At 44.5% G+C, this 19,221-nt stretch overlaps 1 protein-coding gene across 1 annotated transcript in view; it reads left to right on the top strand.

Moving 5' to 3' along the window:
- The window catches only part of KLHL32 (kelch like family member 32), a 186,786-nt gene that overhangs the window by 146,424 nt on the left and 21,141 nt on the right, over window positions 1-19,221 (top strand). Inside the window, 1 exon segment of the mRNA XM_030195636.1 lies at window positions 1,259-1,317. Within this exon segment, the coding sequence (XP_030051496.1) occupies window positions 1,259-1,317 (59 nt within the window).

Below are 19,221 nucleotides of genomic sequence, written 5' to 3'. Positions count from 1 at the left end.
AGTAAGGACTCCTGCGCTAACCACATGCAATGGGTTAGTGCATGGTGATGCAGCTGTGTTAACCAATTAGTGCTGGGCACATTTAATCTCTGTCCCCAAACACGCACCCTGTGCACCCCACGGCAGTGGATTTTAACCTGTGGTAAGCAGCTTAGTAAAAGGACCCCTTACGTTCCAGTTACGTTCCAGCACATTTTATGTTGATACTAGCCGTTAAGCCCGTTAAAACGGGTGAGATTTTCAGCTACCCTCCTCGCTGCTGCTCCCTCCCCCCTCCATGCCGGGCCCCCTGCACTGACCTGACAGCGCCTCTCACCTCCGTGTGAAAGCGCTGCAGGCAGCAGCAGATTGCTCTGCTGTTGCCTGCAGCGCTTCCACACGGAGGTGAGAGGCACTGTCAGGTCAGTGCAGGGGGCCCGATACGGAGGGGGGCGGGAGCGGTGGCGGGGATGGGGGAGAGGGTGTAGGTTGGTGCGCGCGATGTTCGTTTCCAGGCTCCAGCAGCAGCGTCCGACAGTCCGACTCCGTTTCCCTCACTGTTCCGCCCTCTGACGTCATCAGGGCGGGACAGAGAGGGAAGTCTCTACTGCGCATTTGCAGGTGAGTCGGCTTTGACCCCGTCAATTTTTTATATGTTTATTTTCTAAAATGGTTGTTTATACTGCGTTCACTTGGTGCATAAATATCTGATTCTCCTGTATTTTAAAACAGGCTCTTCATCAGCAGATTCTGTCCTAAAATACTGGTGAAACTTGAGACGCACTGACCTGCACAGCTCACTTCCTACTTACAATCTGTTCAAAACGGGGTCAAAATTGAATAAATCAGTCTTAAGCCTTACATTTGGCTACAGTATATGAATAGTTGAATTTAATACAGCGTTCTTGCCTTTCTCTGTTTATGTTGTTAGCTCATGGTTCTGTGCCTTTTTGTTTTGCACAAGCATATCTGGGAATTGCTGTAGAGATTCTCCTTACCTTTATTTTTCTATCTGATTTCTTGTTGTACCAATGTGATTTCAGTAGTGACTGAATCAGCTCTACTAGAACATGACTCACTGCTTCCAAAGTCATTCGTCTTGATGCTTTTGTCCCTGTGCTCTGAGATGTGTAACTGTGTGAGCTCCCTATCAAATGTTAACCTCATAGCTAGTTCCTAAAAGTATGTCTAGTTTCCCCAAGAATCAGTTTTCATTCCTAACATGCAACAGATCAGTTTCTGCAGCATTCATGGAAACCTAAACTATTTTCTGTTGCAGGAGGAGTAACTAATACTGCCCAGTATCAGAACAGGCTCATGGTGTATGATCCGAAACAGGTATGTTTATAGAAGAGGAGGAGTTATTTATATACAGCATGATGTCAATGCCAATAAATATTCAGCATTAACATAAAATAAAGCAGCAAAAATTAGCAATGAGGAAAAAAGTATATTAAAGAAGCAACCAAAGTGATCACAATGACCTAATCATCACACACTTTAAAAAACCTCATTAACTTGTGCATATATTTGAATGGTGATGTAATACAAGCAAATATATGAATCATGAAGATCCCTGTACACCAGAGAAGAAGAAGAAGGCCTTAACATAGGCTTGTGTTTTACATATATGGGCTTCTTCAGGGAGAATTTCTAATCTAAAAAGCCATGTGGAGACTTCTGCATGTGTCTTTTAATGTGTAGACTCAAACATCATGCGTCAGAAAACTTTAAAAACAAAATAGTTCAGAAAAAAATACAGTAGCGACATCTGGTCTGTTTTTGTATTTTTCTTTCTATACTGCTTTTTATCCCCACTTACAGCTTATACATATGATGTATGGCCTGTCCTTAAAACTGTAAATAATGGTATGTGTCTCAGGTTGGAGATTATTTTTTGACTAGAATTCCAAGGTACTCTCAATATTATGCAACTGTGCATTCACATTGAACACTAACCTTGTAGAATACAGTACTGTCATAGATTTCGAATATTTATCAACCTTCCAGAGCTCTATGATCTCAAGGTACGTGGCGTTTGACACTGCCAGCAAGCTATAAGACACATTTTGTGGACACGTGGCTAGGAGCCTTCTCTGTAGTGCGTCCGTCCTCGGGAGTGGAACAAACTGCCAATTGATTTGAGATTAATTCCCGTGGTGAATGCATTCAAAAAGTGCCTGAAGGCATATTTATTTATTCAGGCCTTTTCAGCAACTCAAACAGACTTTTTCTTTCCAAGATTATTTGGAATATTTGTCATATTTATTTTAAATTTGTGATTGTATTGTTTTTATTGATTACTAGTAAAAAAGGCCCGTTTCTGACACAAATGAAACGGGCGCTAGCAAGGTTTTCCTCGGAGTGTGTATGTTTGGGAGAGTGTATGTGAGAGTGACTGTTTGAGAGTCAGAGTGAAAGTGTGAGTGTGTGAGAGAGAGTGAGTCTGGGTGTGAGTGTGTTTGTGAGAGAGTGTGTGTGTGTGAGAATGAGAGTGTGTGCAAGTGTGTATGTGAGACACAGTGTGAGAGAGAGTGTGTGTGTGTGGGCGAGAGAGAGTGTGTGTGTGAGACACAGATTCTCTGTTTGAGTGAGTGTATGAGACCAAGCGAGTGTGTGAGTGACTGTGTGGCACATAGAGAGTGAATGTGATACAGTGTGAGACAGAGTGTGTGAGAGTGAGAGTCAGAAAGACATTGTATATCAGAGAGAGAGTGTGAGCCGTGCCCTCCCAATCCATGGCCATCTGTCCCCTGGCCCCTCCATTCATCCTTTTCCAGCAATTCCCCTCTCTCCCTGAGCCCTGCCCTCCCAATCAATGCCCATCCATGCTCCTCTGTCCCCTGCCCCCTCCATTCATCCCTTTCCAGCAATTCCCCTCTCTCCCTGAGCCCTGCCCTCCCAATCCATGGCCATCCATGTTTCTCTGTCACCTGCCCCCTCCATTCATCCCTATCCAGCATTTTCCCTCTCTGCCTGAGGCCTGCCCTGCAATCCATATCCATCCATGCCCATCTGTTCCCTCCATTCATCCCTATCCAGCATTTCCCCTCTCCCTGAGTCCTGCCCTTCCAATCCATGCCCATCCATGCTCCTTTGTCACCTGGCCCCTCCATTCATCCCTATCCAGCAATTGCCCTCTCTCCCTGAGGTCTGCCCTGCAATCCATATCCATCCATGCCCATCTGTCTCCTCTATTCATCCCTATCCAGCAATTCCCCTCTCCCTGAGTCCTGCCCTTCCAATCCATGCCCATCCATGCTCCTCTGTCCCCTGCCCCCTCCATTCATCCCTTTCCAGTAATTCCCCTCTCTGCCTGAGGCCTGCCCTGCAATCCATATCCATCCATGCCCATCTGTCCCCTCCATTCATCCCTATCCAGCAATTCCCCTCTCCCTGAGTCCTGCCCTTCCAATCCATGCCCATCCATGCTCCTCTGTCACCTGGCCCCTCCATTCATCCCTATCCAGCAATTCCCCTCTTTCCCTGAGGCCTGCCCTGCAATCCATATCCATCCATGCCCATCTGTCCCCTCCATTCATCCCTATCCAGCAATTCCCCTCTCCCTGAGTCCTGCCCTTCCAATCCATGCCCATCCATGCTCCTCTGTCCCCTGCCCCCTCCATTCATCCCTTTCCAGCAATTCCCCTCTCTCCCTGAGCCCTGCCCTCCCAATCCATGCCCATCCATGCTCCTCTGTCCCCTGCCGCCTCCATTCATCCTTTTCCAGCAAGTCCCCTCTCTCCCTTCCATGACCCCCCCCCCCCCCCTCGCATCCATGCTCCTCTCTATCCCATGTCCCAGCCTGGCCCGCCCTCTTCTCCTCCCCCCCTTCGCATCCATGTCCCCCCCCCCTTCGCATCCATGCATCGTTTTGGTTTTTTTTTTCTTCTTTTTCAATTTACCTCCGTGGCGTTTCCGGCAGCGAAGCGTCAGGGAAGGAGGCGGCGCTCCCGACGTGTAGCTTTCCCTTCGCTGTGTTCCGCCTTATTTTGAAGGCGGAACACAGCGAAGGGAAGGCTAGACGTCGGGAGCGCCGCCTCCTTCCCTGACGTTTCGCTTCCGGATTTGTTTGTTTTGTCGCAAGGGCGGGGCAGAGACGGCTGGCTGGCTGGCTTGAAGGGAGGCTTCACACCACGAATCCACGAACCCTACAGCTTCAGTGACGTCAGATGGCTTCACAGAACGTTGTCCTCATTAGAACGTTCACGGTGCGTTTTATTATATTAGATGTATGTTTTATTGTTATCTGCCTAAGAATATAGACAGAATGTAAATTTATTAAATACTGTAACCACTCATGGGATACTCACATCTCTGTAAATCTGTATATGGATTTCGTGTTTGCTTTTACATTTAGGAAAAAATCACCAAGGTAGAGAAACTGTTTCCGTTACGAAAGGAGCAAACCATCAAAGGGAGAGTAGCGTGATCAACACAACTCTTCCAGAAAGCCAGGGAGATGAGGTGAAGAGAAAAGTTCCTTATTTTATGGTAAAGTAATCTTACTTTATTACAAAATAAAGAACTTTTCTCTTCATCTCGTCTCCCTGGCTTTCTGGAAGAGTCGTATTGATTACTGTACTCTCCCTTTGTTGTGTTGCTTTTACATTTAAAAATGTTTCATTGCATCACTAGTCTACAGTGGTTGCTGGGAAAGGGAGGCCTCATTGTGGTAGTGTGAGATGGAACCTGCTGGATGACACTAAGTAGGGATGAGAGGTTTTATGTTATTTATTTATATATCTGTTGCATTTGTATCCCACATTTTCCCACCTATTTGCAGGCTCAATGTGGCTTACATTGTTCCGACATGGCGATCGCCATTTCCGGAGTAAGAGATACAAGTGGTATTGCATTAAGGATCGTGATTGATGTAGTAGATTAAGCAGTTAGGTATAAAGAGTTCAGATTCGGAATGAGGAACAAAGTGTTATAGCGTTAGAGTTCATTTGTGGTAGAGTAGACCTTGGTAGTCAAGTATATAGAGTTAGGCCTTGTCCAATTCTGGCTTGAGTTTCGTTGTCTGGTGTTAGGATGGATCATTTTGGTATGCCTTGTTGAATAGGTTGGTCTTTAGTGATCTCCGAAAGTTAGTTAGGTCACGCATGTTTTTCACGGCGAGTGGTAATGCATTCCATAGCTGCGTGCTTATGTAGGAGAAGCTGGATGCATATGTTAATTTATATTTTAGTCCTTTGCAGCTGGGGTAGTGGAGGTTTAGGAATGTGCGTGCTGATCTTTCTGTGCTCCTGGGTAATGGCCTCATCATATCATAGTAGAAGCTCGATTTTGCATAGGAGTCTAAGTAGGAAAAGGGACATTCAATTGGTGATGTGCACAGTTTCCCCAAGTATTTTATAAAAGGCTTGCTGAATACTTACAGGGACATGGGAAATACACATGTAATTTACCGCACATACAGTGGAAACAGACATTTTAGAAAAGAACATGTTCAAAAAGAAAAACAGCAGCAGAATCAGGGGTTTGGAACATGTAAATGTCAGTACTTAGATGTGCCAATTTTGGAACTTACAGGCTGGCACTCATATGTGTAAATGCAGACATAAAACTGGATGCCTAAGGGGAGCCAATTAAGAAGCCAAGCTAAATTTTGTATTTTGAAGGTGGTTTTAAACAGAAGATAGGTAAGAACAGTTACTACCTGTGCAATTTGTATAGATCCCAGATCCAAATGAGCAGCTAGCTGATATGCATGCCACTCAGCCAACAATGTAAATTATGCATGTATTGCCATTGCAATTGGAAATATATGTATACTTTTCAAGCTTGTCTAAGCTTTGCACACAACAAGCCCCCTTCAAAACTGTACTTTCTGTAGACCTGCACATGAGAATACCAGCTTTTTAATATTGTTTGCATGTCTAGGACATTTATGTGTATAAATGCCACACAAGCCTTCTAAAATGACAAGTGATGGTATAAGTGTGTAGGTTTCAGTGGTTTTATCACAATATAATGAAAGATGACAGAAAAAGACTAAATATGGTCTCATCCATTTGCCCGGTTATGATTTCTCCACTTTCAGTAGCTAAGATGTAATCTGTAGTTTATCATTAAACATGGCCATGATACCGGATGATTGGAGGGTAACCAATTTTTAAAAAGTCCCTCTGAGCCAATCTGGGAAACTATAGACCAGTGAGCCTGATCTTGATGCTGGGCCAAATGGTTGAAGGTATACTAATAACAAAATTACTGACCACACAGGCACAGCTTCATGTGAATGAATCAGCAAGGGCTCTGCAAAGAGAAGGCCTGCTTTACCAATTATTAGATTTTTTTTTTTTTTGGAAAGTGTAAACAAACCATGAGTGGTTGATGTGGAGGTGTAGACTTACAAAGTTACATAATAATCTATGGAAAATTTGTAAGTCTAAGTGCTTGGAAAATGAGCCCCATGGTGTATTTGGATTTTTAGAAGTCATTTGATAAATTCTCTCATAAGAGACTCCTTACATGGCCATCCAGTCGGTTCAGAATAAAGCTGTCAGGATGTTTTATTTATTTATTTATTGCACTTGTATCCCACATTTTCCCACCTATTTGCAGGCTCAGTGTGGCCTGCATCGCTGTAACAGGGAAGAAATACAATTGGTGTTACAAAGGGATGAAAGAAGACAAGAGGCTCAGGTTATGCAGCTATACAGTGAGATATTCTGAATAAAGGAGTGTAAAGGGTTGTGTTCTAGTCATTATGGGTTCTCGTGGTAGGTTTTCACAGCTTTACGGAAGCTATTTAGTTCGTTGATCGTTCTCAAGTGAGTTGGTAGTGCATTCCTCATCTTCGTGCTCATGTAGGAGAAGCTGGACGTATGTGTTAGTTTGTATTTGACCCCTTTACAGCTGGGGAAGTGTAGGTTGAGAAAGGTGCGGGATGATCGTTTAGCATTTCTGGGTGGAAGGTCCACAAGATCTAGCATGTAGGTCGGGGCGTCTCCATGAATGATTTTATGAACAATCGTGCTTATCACGTTTTGATTGTGAAACCCCTCCTGTGAGGTGGGTTTTGATAAGAATAAGGGGGGAGAGAAAATCTGGGTAAAGTGCTTTTAATATAGAAAGGGCCCTGTTTACTATGGTGCGCTAGCGTTTTTATTGCAAGCTAAAAATGTTAGCTCGCCTATAGTACAGCTTAGTAAACAGGGCCCAAACAGGATTAGTCTTTCTAAGGTAAACTGTCAGTCTGCTTGCTGTAGTAGAGCTGCCCAGAAAGTGCTGAACTTGTTTCATTTTGCAGGAGGGGGATGGGCACCACAGCTCTGCCTGTATGCAAATGAGGGCAAGCAGACAGCTTGATGGGAGCATTTCCACACACTACTCCATCCTCATCCTCCTCGACCTATCCGCCGCTTTTGACACTGTCAATCACAACCTACTTCTTGACACACTGTCCTCCTTTGGGTTCCAGGGCTCTGTCCTCTCCTGGTTCTCCTCTTATCTCTCGCATCGTACCTTCAGAGTACATTCTCATGGTTCGTCCTCCTCCCCTATCCCGCTCTCTGTTGGAGTTCCTCAGGGATCTGTCCTTGGGCCCCTCCTTTTTTCAATCTACACCTCTTCCTTAGGCTCCCTGATCTCATCTCATGGTTTCCACTATCATCTTTATGCTGACGACACCCAGCTGTATCTCTCCACACCAGACATCACTGCGGAAACCCAGGCCAAAGTATCGGCCTGCTTATCCGACATTGCCGCCTGGATGTCCAACCGCCACCTGAAACTGAATATGGCCAAGACCGAACTTCTTGTTTTCCCACCCAAACCCACTTCTCCTCTCCCTTCACTCTCTATCTCAGTTGATAACACCCTCATCATCCCCGTCTCATCTGCCCGCAACCTCGGTGTCATCTTCGACTCCTCCCTCTCCTTCTCTGCGCATATCTAGCAGATAGCCAAGACCTGTCGCTTCTTCCTCTACAACATTAGCAAAATTCGCCCCTTCCTCTCTGAGCACACCACCAGTCATCCACTCTCTCATTACCTCTCGCCTTGACTACTGCAACCTACTCCTCACCGGCCTCCCACTTAGCCACATATCCCCCTTCAGTCCATCCAGAACTCTGTCGCACGTCTTATCTTCCGCCTTGACCGATATACTCATATCACCCCTCTCCTCAAGTCATTTCACTGGCTTCCGATCAGATTCCGCATACAGTTCAAGCTTCTCCTACTAACCTACAAATGCACTCGATCTGCAGCCCCTCCTTACCTCTCTACCCTCATCTCCCCTTACGTCCCTACCCGTAACCTCCGCTCTCAAGACAAATCCCTCCTTTCAGTACCCTTCTCCACCACCGCCAACTCTAGGCTCCGTCCTTTCTGCCTCGCCTCACCCCATGCTTGGAACAAACTCCCTGAGCCTATACGCCAGGCCCCCTCCCTACCCATCTTCAAATCATTGCTCAAAGCCCACCTCTTCAATGTCGCTTTCGGCACATAATCACAACACCTCTACTCAGGAAATCTAGACTACCCCAACTTGACATTTCGTCCTTTAGATTGTAAGCTCTTCTGAGCAGGGACCGTCCTTAGTTATTAATTTGTACAGTGCTGCGTAACCCTAGTAGCACTCTTGAAATGTTAAGTAGTAGTAGTAGTAGTACTTAGAGGGAAGTGATTCACTGAAGGTAATTAAGCTTGTGGGTTAAATTATGCCTACATACTGTATGGAGAGAACCGAATCAAACTGATGGAAATGAAAACCTGCTCCCCACAAGTTTATGGGGGAGGATAACTGATGGCACGAATAGTGAAGGGAGTTAGGAAAAAGTTTGTTAAAGAGCTTGATTCATTGTGGGGATGACACTGTCTATTGACGGTGTAGGCCCGAGACTCCACAGCAATCTGCCGCCTATCGACGACATAGGCTGAGGTTCCCATAGCAATCCAACGGTTACCAATGGTGTAGGGCCAAGGTTCCCCCAGCATTCCACTGCCTATTGATGGTGTAGACCAAGGTTTCCACAGCAATCTGCTGCCTACCAATGGTGTAGGCTGAGGTTCCCATAGCAATCCACTCCCTACCAAAGGTGTAGGCTGAGGCTCCAGCTGGGTTGGGTCTATGGTAATTATTAAAAGGTCTGTTCACATCCCCAAGAGACCTCCAGGTAATCTGAGAAACACTGTACTCCCCTATGCTCTCTGGCCTTTAACAGGGTCCAAAAGATAGGTCAACACCAAGTTTGTTGGCCTATGCAAAACATATGCAGATCAGTCTTTCAGTTTCACTTCTCAGTGTTCCTTGGTTCAGGAAATGGGTTCTGTTTTAGGCTGCCACCACCCATGTAGCTGTCCCTGTTCAGCACCTACCACTCGAGCAGGGTGTCTGACAGTAGGCACTCTTGAGAGTGTCTGACTGGGGTTGGGGTCCCTCCTTTCCTCTGATGGAAAACCCTGAAACTAGTGGTTACAGATCATTGATAAAGGCTGGTAAATACAGATCCCAGCAGGAAAGTACTTTTAGAGGCTTCTCTGAAGACACAGAGAGCGGAAGCCCTGTAGGTGTAGATCAGGGCAGAATAAAATGGTCTGCAGAGGCATTATCAGTGCCTAAGGTCAAGAAGAGCAGCGGTAGCCCTCTAGTGGGGAACTCTGGAACTGGCAGTTAATCCTGAACCTCAACAGGGAGATACCCTAGAGGCTCCAGAGAGGACCAGCGAGGGACAAGGCCTCCAAGGTGAGATTGGAACTAGAAGGCCTCTGGAGTGTAATCGACACTAGGGGCCCAGCGAGGGGCAATCCTCTAAGGTGTGATCAGCATTACAGGCCCAGTGAGGGTGAAAGCCTCTGGGGGCAATGAGCACTAGGGGTCCAGCGAGGGAGAAGGTTCCCTAAGTGTGGATAGTCCTAGGAGCACAGCTCTTGGGAGGACAGCCAGTTCCCAGAGCCCAGGCAAGTTGCAGCAGGGATAGGTTTAGCCAGCCTGGGATCCAGCATCTGCCACCAGTCCAAGAAGTTTCCTGCAGAGGGGTGAGATCTGAGGTGACTAGGAGAGGGTCGACTTGCAAGGAAAGGAGATGAGGGACCTAAGCCACACAGCCATGTCCATACACTGGTTTGACTAAGCAACAGGGAAGAGCTTACAGCTACTACCTTGGCAAGCAAGACTGACAGGGTCTGAACACTATGTGAAGGACTAAGTCACTGATCCTGAATACCCGAGTCAAAGATGAACTGTTAATACTAGAGTGCATATGGTTTAAGAGATTAAGTGCCAGTACTATTTGTGTTTTGTTTATATTTGCTTTAAGAGGTTAAGGGCCAAGGCTATTAGTATTTTTGTATAAATAGCTGAATATATAAAGATCTGCGTAAATAGTTTAATAAAGCCTGTTTAATTTATTAGCCAGCCCTGTTGACAGCAGGATTTTTTTTTTCGTTTTTGTCCTGGGGGAAAAGAGGGTAATCCCACCTTCTAACACTTTTCTTCCCCAAGTGGAGGCACTGAGCGTCAAGTGAGTAAGGGACCAACAGAGACTGCCTTTAGGAGGCTGCAGCCAGATCGGACCCCAAATCCAGGAGCACCCAGTAAGGGAGCGTTACAGTTAGATTTCCCCTTTATTATATGGACACCATAGGCTTCCCATTTCCTTTCAAATCCAGCACAAGATCTTGACAATGACACACAAGATTCTTCACACTGGAATACCCCCTCTTATTTGCATTCCCAGGTGACCCCCTTATCATCCTTCCCATGTTCCTCGTTCTGCTTAGTGCTGCCTAGGTCTTTCATCCGTACTCTGATCCAAGATGGAATCCACAAGGCACAGTGCCTTTTACTGCATTGTCCCTTTCCTCTGGAATTCTCTTCCTATCTCCCTCCATGGTAAATCCTCTTATCCTAGATTTTGGTTCACCTTTTCAGTGAGGCCCTCCCAGACACACATGCATGATGATGTTAGAATGGAGAGTAAAAGCTGCAGCTCATTCAGATTTCATAAGCTACCTTTTACTCTGCCACTCTTTCTTATTTTGGATTTGTAGTCTTTTTCTTCTCAGATGCAATTTTTAAAAAAAAAATTATAAACCAGTTTGATTGTTTGCAAAAGGCGGTATATACCAAGTATTCAATAAACATAAACATTTTTGTGGATTGCAAACTGGCTAAAAACTAGGAAACAGATTAGAACTAAATGGTCAATAGCCACATAGAAAAAGCTCAGTAATGGAGTGCCTCAAGTGCCTGTACTGGTACCCATTCTGTTTAACACATTCATAAAGGATCTAGTGGAAGTTGTTAAACAGTTGAAAATTATGAGGAGACTAAGAGACTGGGCATCTAAGTGGCAGATGATGTTTAAGGTGGAGAAGTGCAAAGTGCACATAAGAGAATCTGAACTTCAAGTACAAAATATGGAATTCTGAGTTAGGAGTCACCACCAAAGAAAAATATCTTGGAAACATTGGGCCCGATATTCAGCGCTATTTAATCAGTCAGGAAAGGCTCCTGGCCAGTTAAATAGCACTTAACTGGCTCCAATGATCTGTTCCTGGCCAGATCCAAAGGTCTCTATTCTATTCTCATCCTTCTTGATCTATCTCCTGCTTTTGACACTGTTAATCACAGCCTACTCCTTGATACGCTGTCCTCACTTGGATTTCAGGGCTCTGGTCTTTTCTGGTTTTCTTCTTATCTCTCCCAGCGTACCTTTAGTGTATACTCTAGTGGATCCTCCTCTACTTCTATCCCACTGGCAGTTGGTGTACCTCAGGGATCCATCCTGGGACCTCTTCTCCATCTATACTTCTTCCCTTGGTACTCTGATCTCATCCCATGGTTTTCAGTATCATCTTTACGCTGATGACTCCCAGATCTACCTCTCCACACCAGAAATCTCAGCCAAAATCCAGGCCAAAGTATCAGCCTGCCTGTCTGACATTGCTGCCTGGATGTCTCAGCGCGCCATCTGAAACTAAACATGACCAAGACTGAGCTTCTTATCTTTCCCCCTAAACCAACCTCTCCTCCTCCCCCATTCTCTGTTTCTGTGGATAACACTCTCATCCTTCCTGTCTCATCAGCTCGTAACCTTGGGGTCATCTTCGACTCCTCCCTCTCCTTCTCTGCACATATTCAGCAGACTGCTAAAACCTGTCGTTTCTTTATCTATAATATCAGCAAAATTCACCCTTTCCTTTCTGAGCACACTACCAGAACCCTCATCCACACTCTTATCACCTCTTGCTTAGACTATTGCAACTTGCTTCTCACAGGTCTCCCACTTAACCATCTCTCTCCTCTTCAATCTGTTCAAAATTCTGCTGCACGACTAATATTCCGCCAGTGTCGTTATGCTCATATTAGCCCTCTCCTCAAGTCACTTCACTGGCTTCCTAACTGTTTCTGCATACAGTTCAAACTCCTCTTATTGACCTATAAGTGCATTCACTCTGCAGCTCCTCAGTACCTCTCCACTCTCATCTCTCCCTACATTCCTCCCCGGGAACTCCATTCACTAGATAAATCTCTCTTATCTGCACCCTTCTCCTCCACTGCTAACTCCAGACTCCGTTCCTTTTATCTTGCTGCACCATATGCATGGAATAGATTTCCTGAGCCGGTACGTCAAGCTCCATCTCTGGCCGTCTTCAAATCTAAGCTAAAAGCCCACCTTTTTGATGCTGCTTTTAACAACTAACCCATATTCTCTTGTTCAGAACCCTTATTTTATCATCCTTACTTTAATATTCCCTTATCTCTTGTTTGTCCTGTTTGTCTGTCTAATTAGATTGTAAGCTGTGTCAAGCAGGGACTGTCTCTTCATGTTCAAGTGTACAGCGCTGCGTACGTCTAGTAGCGCTATAGAAATGATAAGTAGTAGTAATATTGTGGATATCCTGAAAACCTAACTGGTTGGGGTGCCTCTAGGACCAGGTTTGGGAACCACTGGTATAATCCATCAAAACAACTCAAAAACAAACTGGAGCTCCGTGAAACTAATGATCAATACAATGAAAACAAATCATAGAGGGTTTTTTTGTTGTTGTTGTTCATGCAGCACATAATTAAGCTGTGCAATCTGTTGCTGAGGATGTGGTCAAGGTGGCTTAACACAAAAAGGATTCAAATGAGGTTTGGAGAAGTTTTTGGAGGAAGCGTCCATAAAAGGTTATTAGCCTGGTAGACTTTGGAGAGCCATTGCTTGTAACTTGAAATGAGCTATGAGGAATAAATCCGTATTGACCACTGAGTCTTGGTGAACCTAGGTCTGATTCTGCATGGCTTTTCTTTTGTTCTTATGTCTGGGGAGAGTCCCTTGAAGGGAGTGTGGATCTCCCTGATTCTAAATGAATATGCAGGTAGGTATAATCTCCCTGCATCAATACCTCATCCTTCATTCTCACCTTTTGGATGACTTTTCTGTATCCCTGTCCAGTTCTGCTGGAGTCAGTGGCCTGTATAGAGACCACTCCTCTGTACATGGAAGTTCCATCTCTCTGTTCCATTGGTTTTATTTGCTTCAATGTTGTAATTTTTTTTTTTTTTTACATTTTCAAATTTTAATCCTCCCTTTTACAAAGCCGCGCAGCAAATGCCGACACTTTGAATGGGCTGTGTCGGCATTAACGCACTTTGAAAATGTGTGTATGTGTGTGTGTGTGGGGGGGGGGTGGGGGTGGTAAGTCATTTGCAAATTTGATCATCTCACTCATCAGTCCTATCTAGATCATTTAGTACATAAGTACATAAGCACTGCCACGCTGGGAAAAGACCAAAGGTCCATCAAGCCCAGCACTCTATCTCCGACAGCAGCCAATCCAGGCCCCAAGAACCTGGCAAAAACCCAAAATGTAATAACGATCAATGGACTTTTCCTTCAGGAATCTGTCCAGACTCCCTTTAAACTCAGCAAGGCCAGCTGCCGTCACTACCTTCTCTGGCAATGAGTTCCAGAGGCTGAGTAAAGAAAAACTTTCTCCGATTTGTTTTAAACCTACCACATTCTAATTTCATCTTGTGTCCCCTGGTTCTATTATTGTTAGAAAGCGTAAACAAACGCTTCACATCTGTCCGCTCTACCCTACTCATTTTTTTGTAGACCTCTATCATATCACCCCTCAGCTGCCTTTTCTCCAGGCTAAAGAGTCCTAGCCTTCTTAACCTCTCCTCATAAGGTAGTCGTTCCATCCCTTTTATCATTTTCGTCGCCCTTCTCTGCACCTTCTCCAATTTCTTTATATCTTTTTTGAGATGAGGCGACCAGAACTGAACACAATACTCCAGGTGCGGTCGCACCATGGAGCAATATAACGGCATTATAACATCCTCATGCTTGTTTTCCATCCCTTTTCTAATAATACTCAACATTCTGTTCGCCTTCTTAGCCGCCGCAGCACATTGAGCTGAAGATTTCAACGTCCTATCCATGATGACTCCCAGATCTCTTTCTTGGTCCGTAACTCCTAAAGCGGAACCTTGTATGACATAGCCGTAATTCGGGTTCCTCCTTCCCACATGCATCACTTTGCACTTGTCAACGTTGAACTTCATCTGCCATTTGGACGCCCAATCCCCCAGTCTCACGAGGTCCTCTTGTAATCTTTCACACTCCTCCCGCGACGAGACGACCCTGGATAACTCTGTGTCACCTGTGAATTTAATTACCTCACTAGGTACTCCCATCTCAAGCTCATTTATAAATATGTTAAAAATCAGCGGTCCCAGCACAGACCCCTGAGGGACCCCTCTAACTACCGTTCTCCATCGAGAATAATGACCATTCAACCCTACTCTCTGCTTCCTATCTTTTAACCAGCTCTTAATCCATAATAATTTATGAATCTGTTAAACAGAATGGGTAGTACCAATACAGGCACTTGAGGTATTCCACTACTGAACCTTTTCTATGTGGCTATTGACCATTTAGTTCTAATCTGTTTCCCTGCTTTTTGCCAGTTTGCAATCCACAAAAATGATTAAGTTTATTGAATACTTGATATACTGCCTTTTGCAAACAATCAAATCAGTTTAAAAATGTTTAGCATCTGAGATGAAAAGAACTACAGATCCAAAATGGGAAGGGGAAATTGAGCATAAAGTAGCGCATGAAATCAGCTCATTCAAATATCACCATGTCTGTGTATCTGGGAGGGCCTGAATGAAAAGATGAGTCTTGAGGGTGAGTCTAAATCTAATTATTCCTCCTCCTTTTCTGCCATCCCTAAAGAGATTCTAGCCCAATATGACTACATCCTATTCATGAATTTTACTCAATTACTTTTGTGATAGCTTTGCTTACAGTGCATGATTTCATTCTTCACAAAGATATTTCAGAATTTTGAGAGGAACTGGCATTTAAGTACATATGAGTACATAAGTATTTTCATATTGGGTCAGACCAAAGGTCCATCAAGCCCAGTATGCTGTTTCCAGCAGTGGCCCATGTAGGTCACAAGTGCATGGCAAGATCCCGAAAGAGTAAAACAGGTTTTATGCTGCTTATCCCAGGAATAAGCAGTGGATTTTTCCAAGTCCATCTTAATAATGGTTTATGGACTTTTCTTTCAGGAACTTGTCAAAACCTTTTATAAACCCTTCTAAACTAACTGGTTTTATTAGATTCTTTGGCATTGAATTCCAGAGTTTAATTACCCATTGAGTGAAGAAATATTTTCTCCAATTTGTTTTACATTTAATACTTAGTAGATTCATTGTGTGTCCTTTAATCCTGTATTTTTGGAAAGAGTAAACAAGCAGCTCATGTCTACCCATTCCACGCCACTTACTATTTTATAAACCTATATCATATCTCCCGTTAGCCGTCTCTTATCTAAGCTGAAGAGCCCTAGCCTCTTTAACTTTTCCTCATAGTGAAGTGTTCCCGTCCCCTTTATCATTTTCATCACCTTTCTCTGTACTGTTTCTAATTCCACTATATCTTTTTTTTATTTACATATCTCAAAGTAGAGGTCCACCTAAATAGGAATCTTATACCCCAGGCTTAGGTAGTTCTATCTTTTGTGTTCAACCATGGCTTGTACAAAAAGTATTTAATAATCTCCCACAGGTAGCTGGAGAAGCAGTCAGCTCTCTACCCTCACAGACTTAAGTATTCCTCTCCTAATTAAGGACAGCTTAAGTCCATGTGGGAACTGAACTTGGCAGAGGAAAAAGTTAAATGGGAACATACTGCCACTTTTTCCATCAGGTCAAGGCCTGCATCACGATTGCACATTCACATGCTCTTGGTTTTCGTATTCTGCTGGCATAGTAATTACAGTGGGAGAGTGGCACTGCCTGTGTCTGACATGGAATCTCAATAACTGCATCAGTGGGCACTTGGCACTCATCTCTGTGCTAGGGCTATATGGCAAGTTGATAGCGTCTGCCATCTGTTACAGAGCATATAGCTACCTGCTAACAGGCAGGCTGTGGTGACCTATGTTTCCTTACTACTAATTAGTATTCATACACTTCCTTATTAGGATTGACCCCACCAGGCCTCTCTAGTTCTTTGCCTTGTGCACTGGCTGGTGGCTCTCTTAGCAGCCACTGCAGCAGGGGCAAGGAGGGATTGCAGCCAGGCTTTGCGAACCAGATGGTGTCTGTAGCTGCATGTCAGGGGACTGAACTACTGATGCAGACATTAATTCCTAATAGCTCTTGCACAGGGCAATGTTATAACCATAAATTATTTAAAAAGCCTGAGAAATCGCAATTGGAGGATATTGATTTAGGCTGTCATTGCCAAGGTGAGGAACTTTTCTACAAACACTTTGAAGGCATAGTTTTCCATCAATATAACTGGGGACATCAGTATCTAGCTGATAAAAGATTTGTCTTTAGTTTTACTTTGTATGTCATATGCATTATGTAAGTAGTTTTTTAGGAGTGAGTAACTGTTGTAGCTGGTAGGACAGGATTTGCACTTGGATCCTTAGTACAGGAACGGCAAAGCATGGTGGTTGTCCTGCTTCTGCTCCACTTGGACCTTGACCCTTGAGGATACTCAGTAGAAAGCACTTATTACTTCTTTACCACAGTCCTCTTGCTGAGAAATAATGCTGATCTTGTCCTCAGGGCCTGCTCCTACTGGCCTCTCCTTCCTTTTTGCTATAAGCTGGTTCTAAGGTTAGGTTTTCTCTTTCCCAGTCTCACTCCTTTTATTCCCCAGCAGCATTTGTTGTTGTTCTCCCTTAACACTACCCAGGGACCCTGTGAAATACTTCTAGTCTCTGAGTTGGCTGCCTCTCCAGTCTGTGTCCTAGTGGCCAGCTCCAAGGACCTGAGAGACAGGCAGAGCTCCGGAGTCTCAATTCGTGGATGAGGCGATGGTGCAGGGAGGAGGGTTTTAGATTTGTTAGGAAACAGGCAACATTCTGGGGAAGGAGGAGCCTATTCCGAAAGGAAGGGCTCCGTCTTAACCAGGGTGGAACCAGGCAGCTGGCATCAATATTTAAAAAGGAGATAGAGCAGCTTTTCAACTAGAAACTGGGGCAATGCTGACAGTCACTCAAAATCAGATGGTTTAGAACAAGGTATCTTTAAAAAGATATCACCAAAACAGGGAAGAGAGGGTATCCCGATAGCAAGGTTGCAGTAGAGACCATAGTAGACCAGGGGGCTCATTTTCAAAGCACTTAGCCTTCCAAACCTATGGAACTTTGGAAGGCTAAGTGCTTTGAAAATATAACTCGTACGTGTCTTTAAATACAGAGCAGACAGATTTTCAAGATTGCAAATTATCACTCTCAACTACAGAGCAAGTTGTAAACAGGAACAACAAACATTGATTGAAATGTTGTCTGTATGCAAATGCCAGAAGCCTAAGAAATAAGATAAAGGGACTTAGAATATATTGCATTAAATGAAAAGAAGCGAAGGCAAAAAAGGAGGTAAAAAATCCTCATGACACCGTGAAGATGAAACAAAAAAGTGAGGAGAATGGATGAGGATACCAACTGTTTTATATTTATTCACTTAAAAAATTACATGTGCATAACAGCGACCCGACACGGCCGTGTTTCGGCACAATGGCTTGCTTCAGGGGTCTTTATAACCTTGAATGATGTAGTTTAGAATATTTGTTCCAAGGGAAATAACAGGAAACAAATCTCTCTGGTCTCCTCTCTTCAAAATAATATATATGAGATATATACAGTGGTGGAAATAAGTATTTGATCCCTTGCTGATTTTGTAAGTTTGCCCACTGACAAAGACATGAGCAGCCCATAATTGAAGGGTAGGTTATTGGTAACAGTGAGAGATAGCACATCACAAATTAAATCCGGAAAATCACATTGTGGAAAGTATATGAATTTATTTGCATTCTGCAGAGGGAAATAAGTATTTGATCCCCCACCAACCAGTAAGAGATCTGGCCCCTACAGACCAGGTAGATGCTCCAAATCAACTCGTTACCTGCATGACAGACAGCTGTCGGCAATGGTCACCTGTATGAAAGACACCTGTCCACAGACTCAGTGAATCAGTCAGACTCTAACCTCTACAAAATGGCCAAGAGCAAGGAGCTGTCTAAGGATGTCAGGGACAAGATCATACACCTGCACAAGGCTGGAATGGGCTACAAAACCATCAGTAAGACGCTGGGCGAGAAGGAGACAACTGTTGGTGCCATAGTAAGAAAATGGAAGAAGTACAAAATGACTGTCAATCGACAAAGATCTGGGGCTCCATGCAAAATCTCACCTCGTGGGGTATCCTTGATCATGAGGAAGGTTAGAAATCAGCCTACAACTACAAGGGGGGAACTTGTCAATGATCTCAAGGCAGCTGGGACCACTGTCACCACGAAAACCATTGGTAACACATTACGACATAACGGATTGCAATCCTGCAGTGCCCGCAAGGTCCCCCTGCTCCGGAAGGCACATGTGACGGCCCGTCTGAAGTTTGCCAGTGAACACCTGGATGATGCCGAGAGTGATTGGGAGAAGGTGCTGTGGTCAGATGAGACAAAAATTGAGCTCTTTGGCATGAACTCAACTCGCCGTGTTTGGAGGAAGAGAAATGCTGCCTATGACCCAAAGAACACCGTCCCCACTGTCAAGCATGGAGGTGGAAATGTTATGTTTTGGGGGTGTTTCTCTGCTAAGGGCACAGGACTACTTCACCGCATCAATGGGAGAATGGATGGGGCCATGTACCGTACAATTCTGAGTGACAACCTCCTTCCCTCCGCCAGGGCCTTAAAAATGGGTCGTGGCTGGGTCTTCCAGCACGACAATGACCCAAAACATACAGCCAAGGCAACAAAG

This window comes from Microcaecilia unicolor, chromosome 3, assembly GCF_901765095.1.
Source record: "Microcaecilia unicolor chromosome 3, aMicUni1.1, whole genome shotgun sequence".
Classification (NCBI taxonomy): domain Eukaryota; kingdom Metazoa; phylum Chordata; class Amphibia; order Gymnophiona; family Siphonopidae; genus Microcaecilia; species Microcaecilia unicolor.
This window is presented reverse-complemented; position numbering and strand designations above follow the sequence as displayed.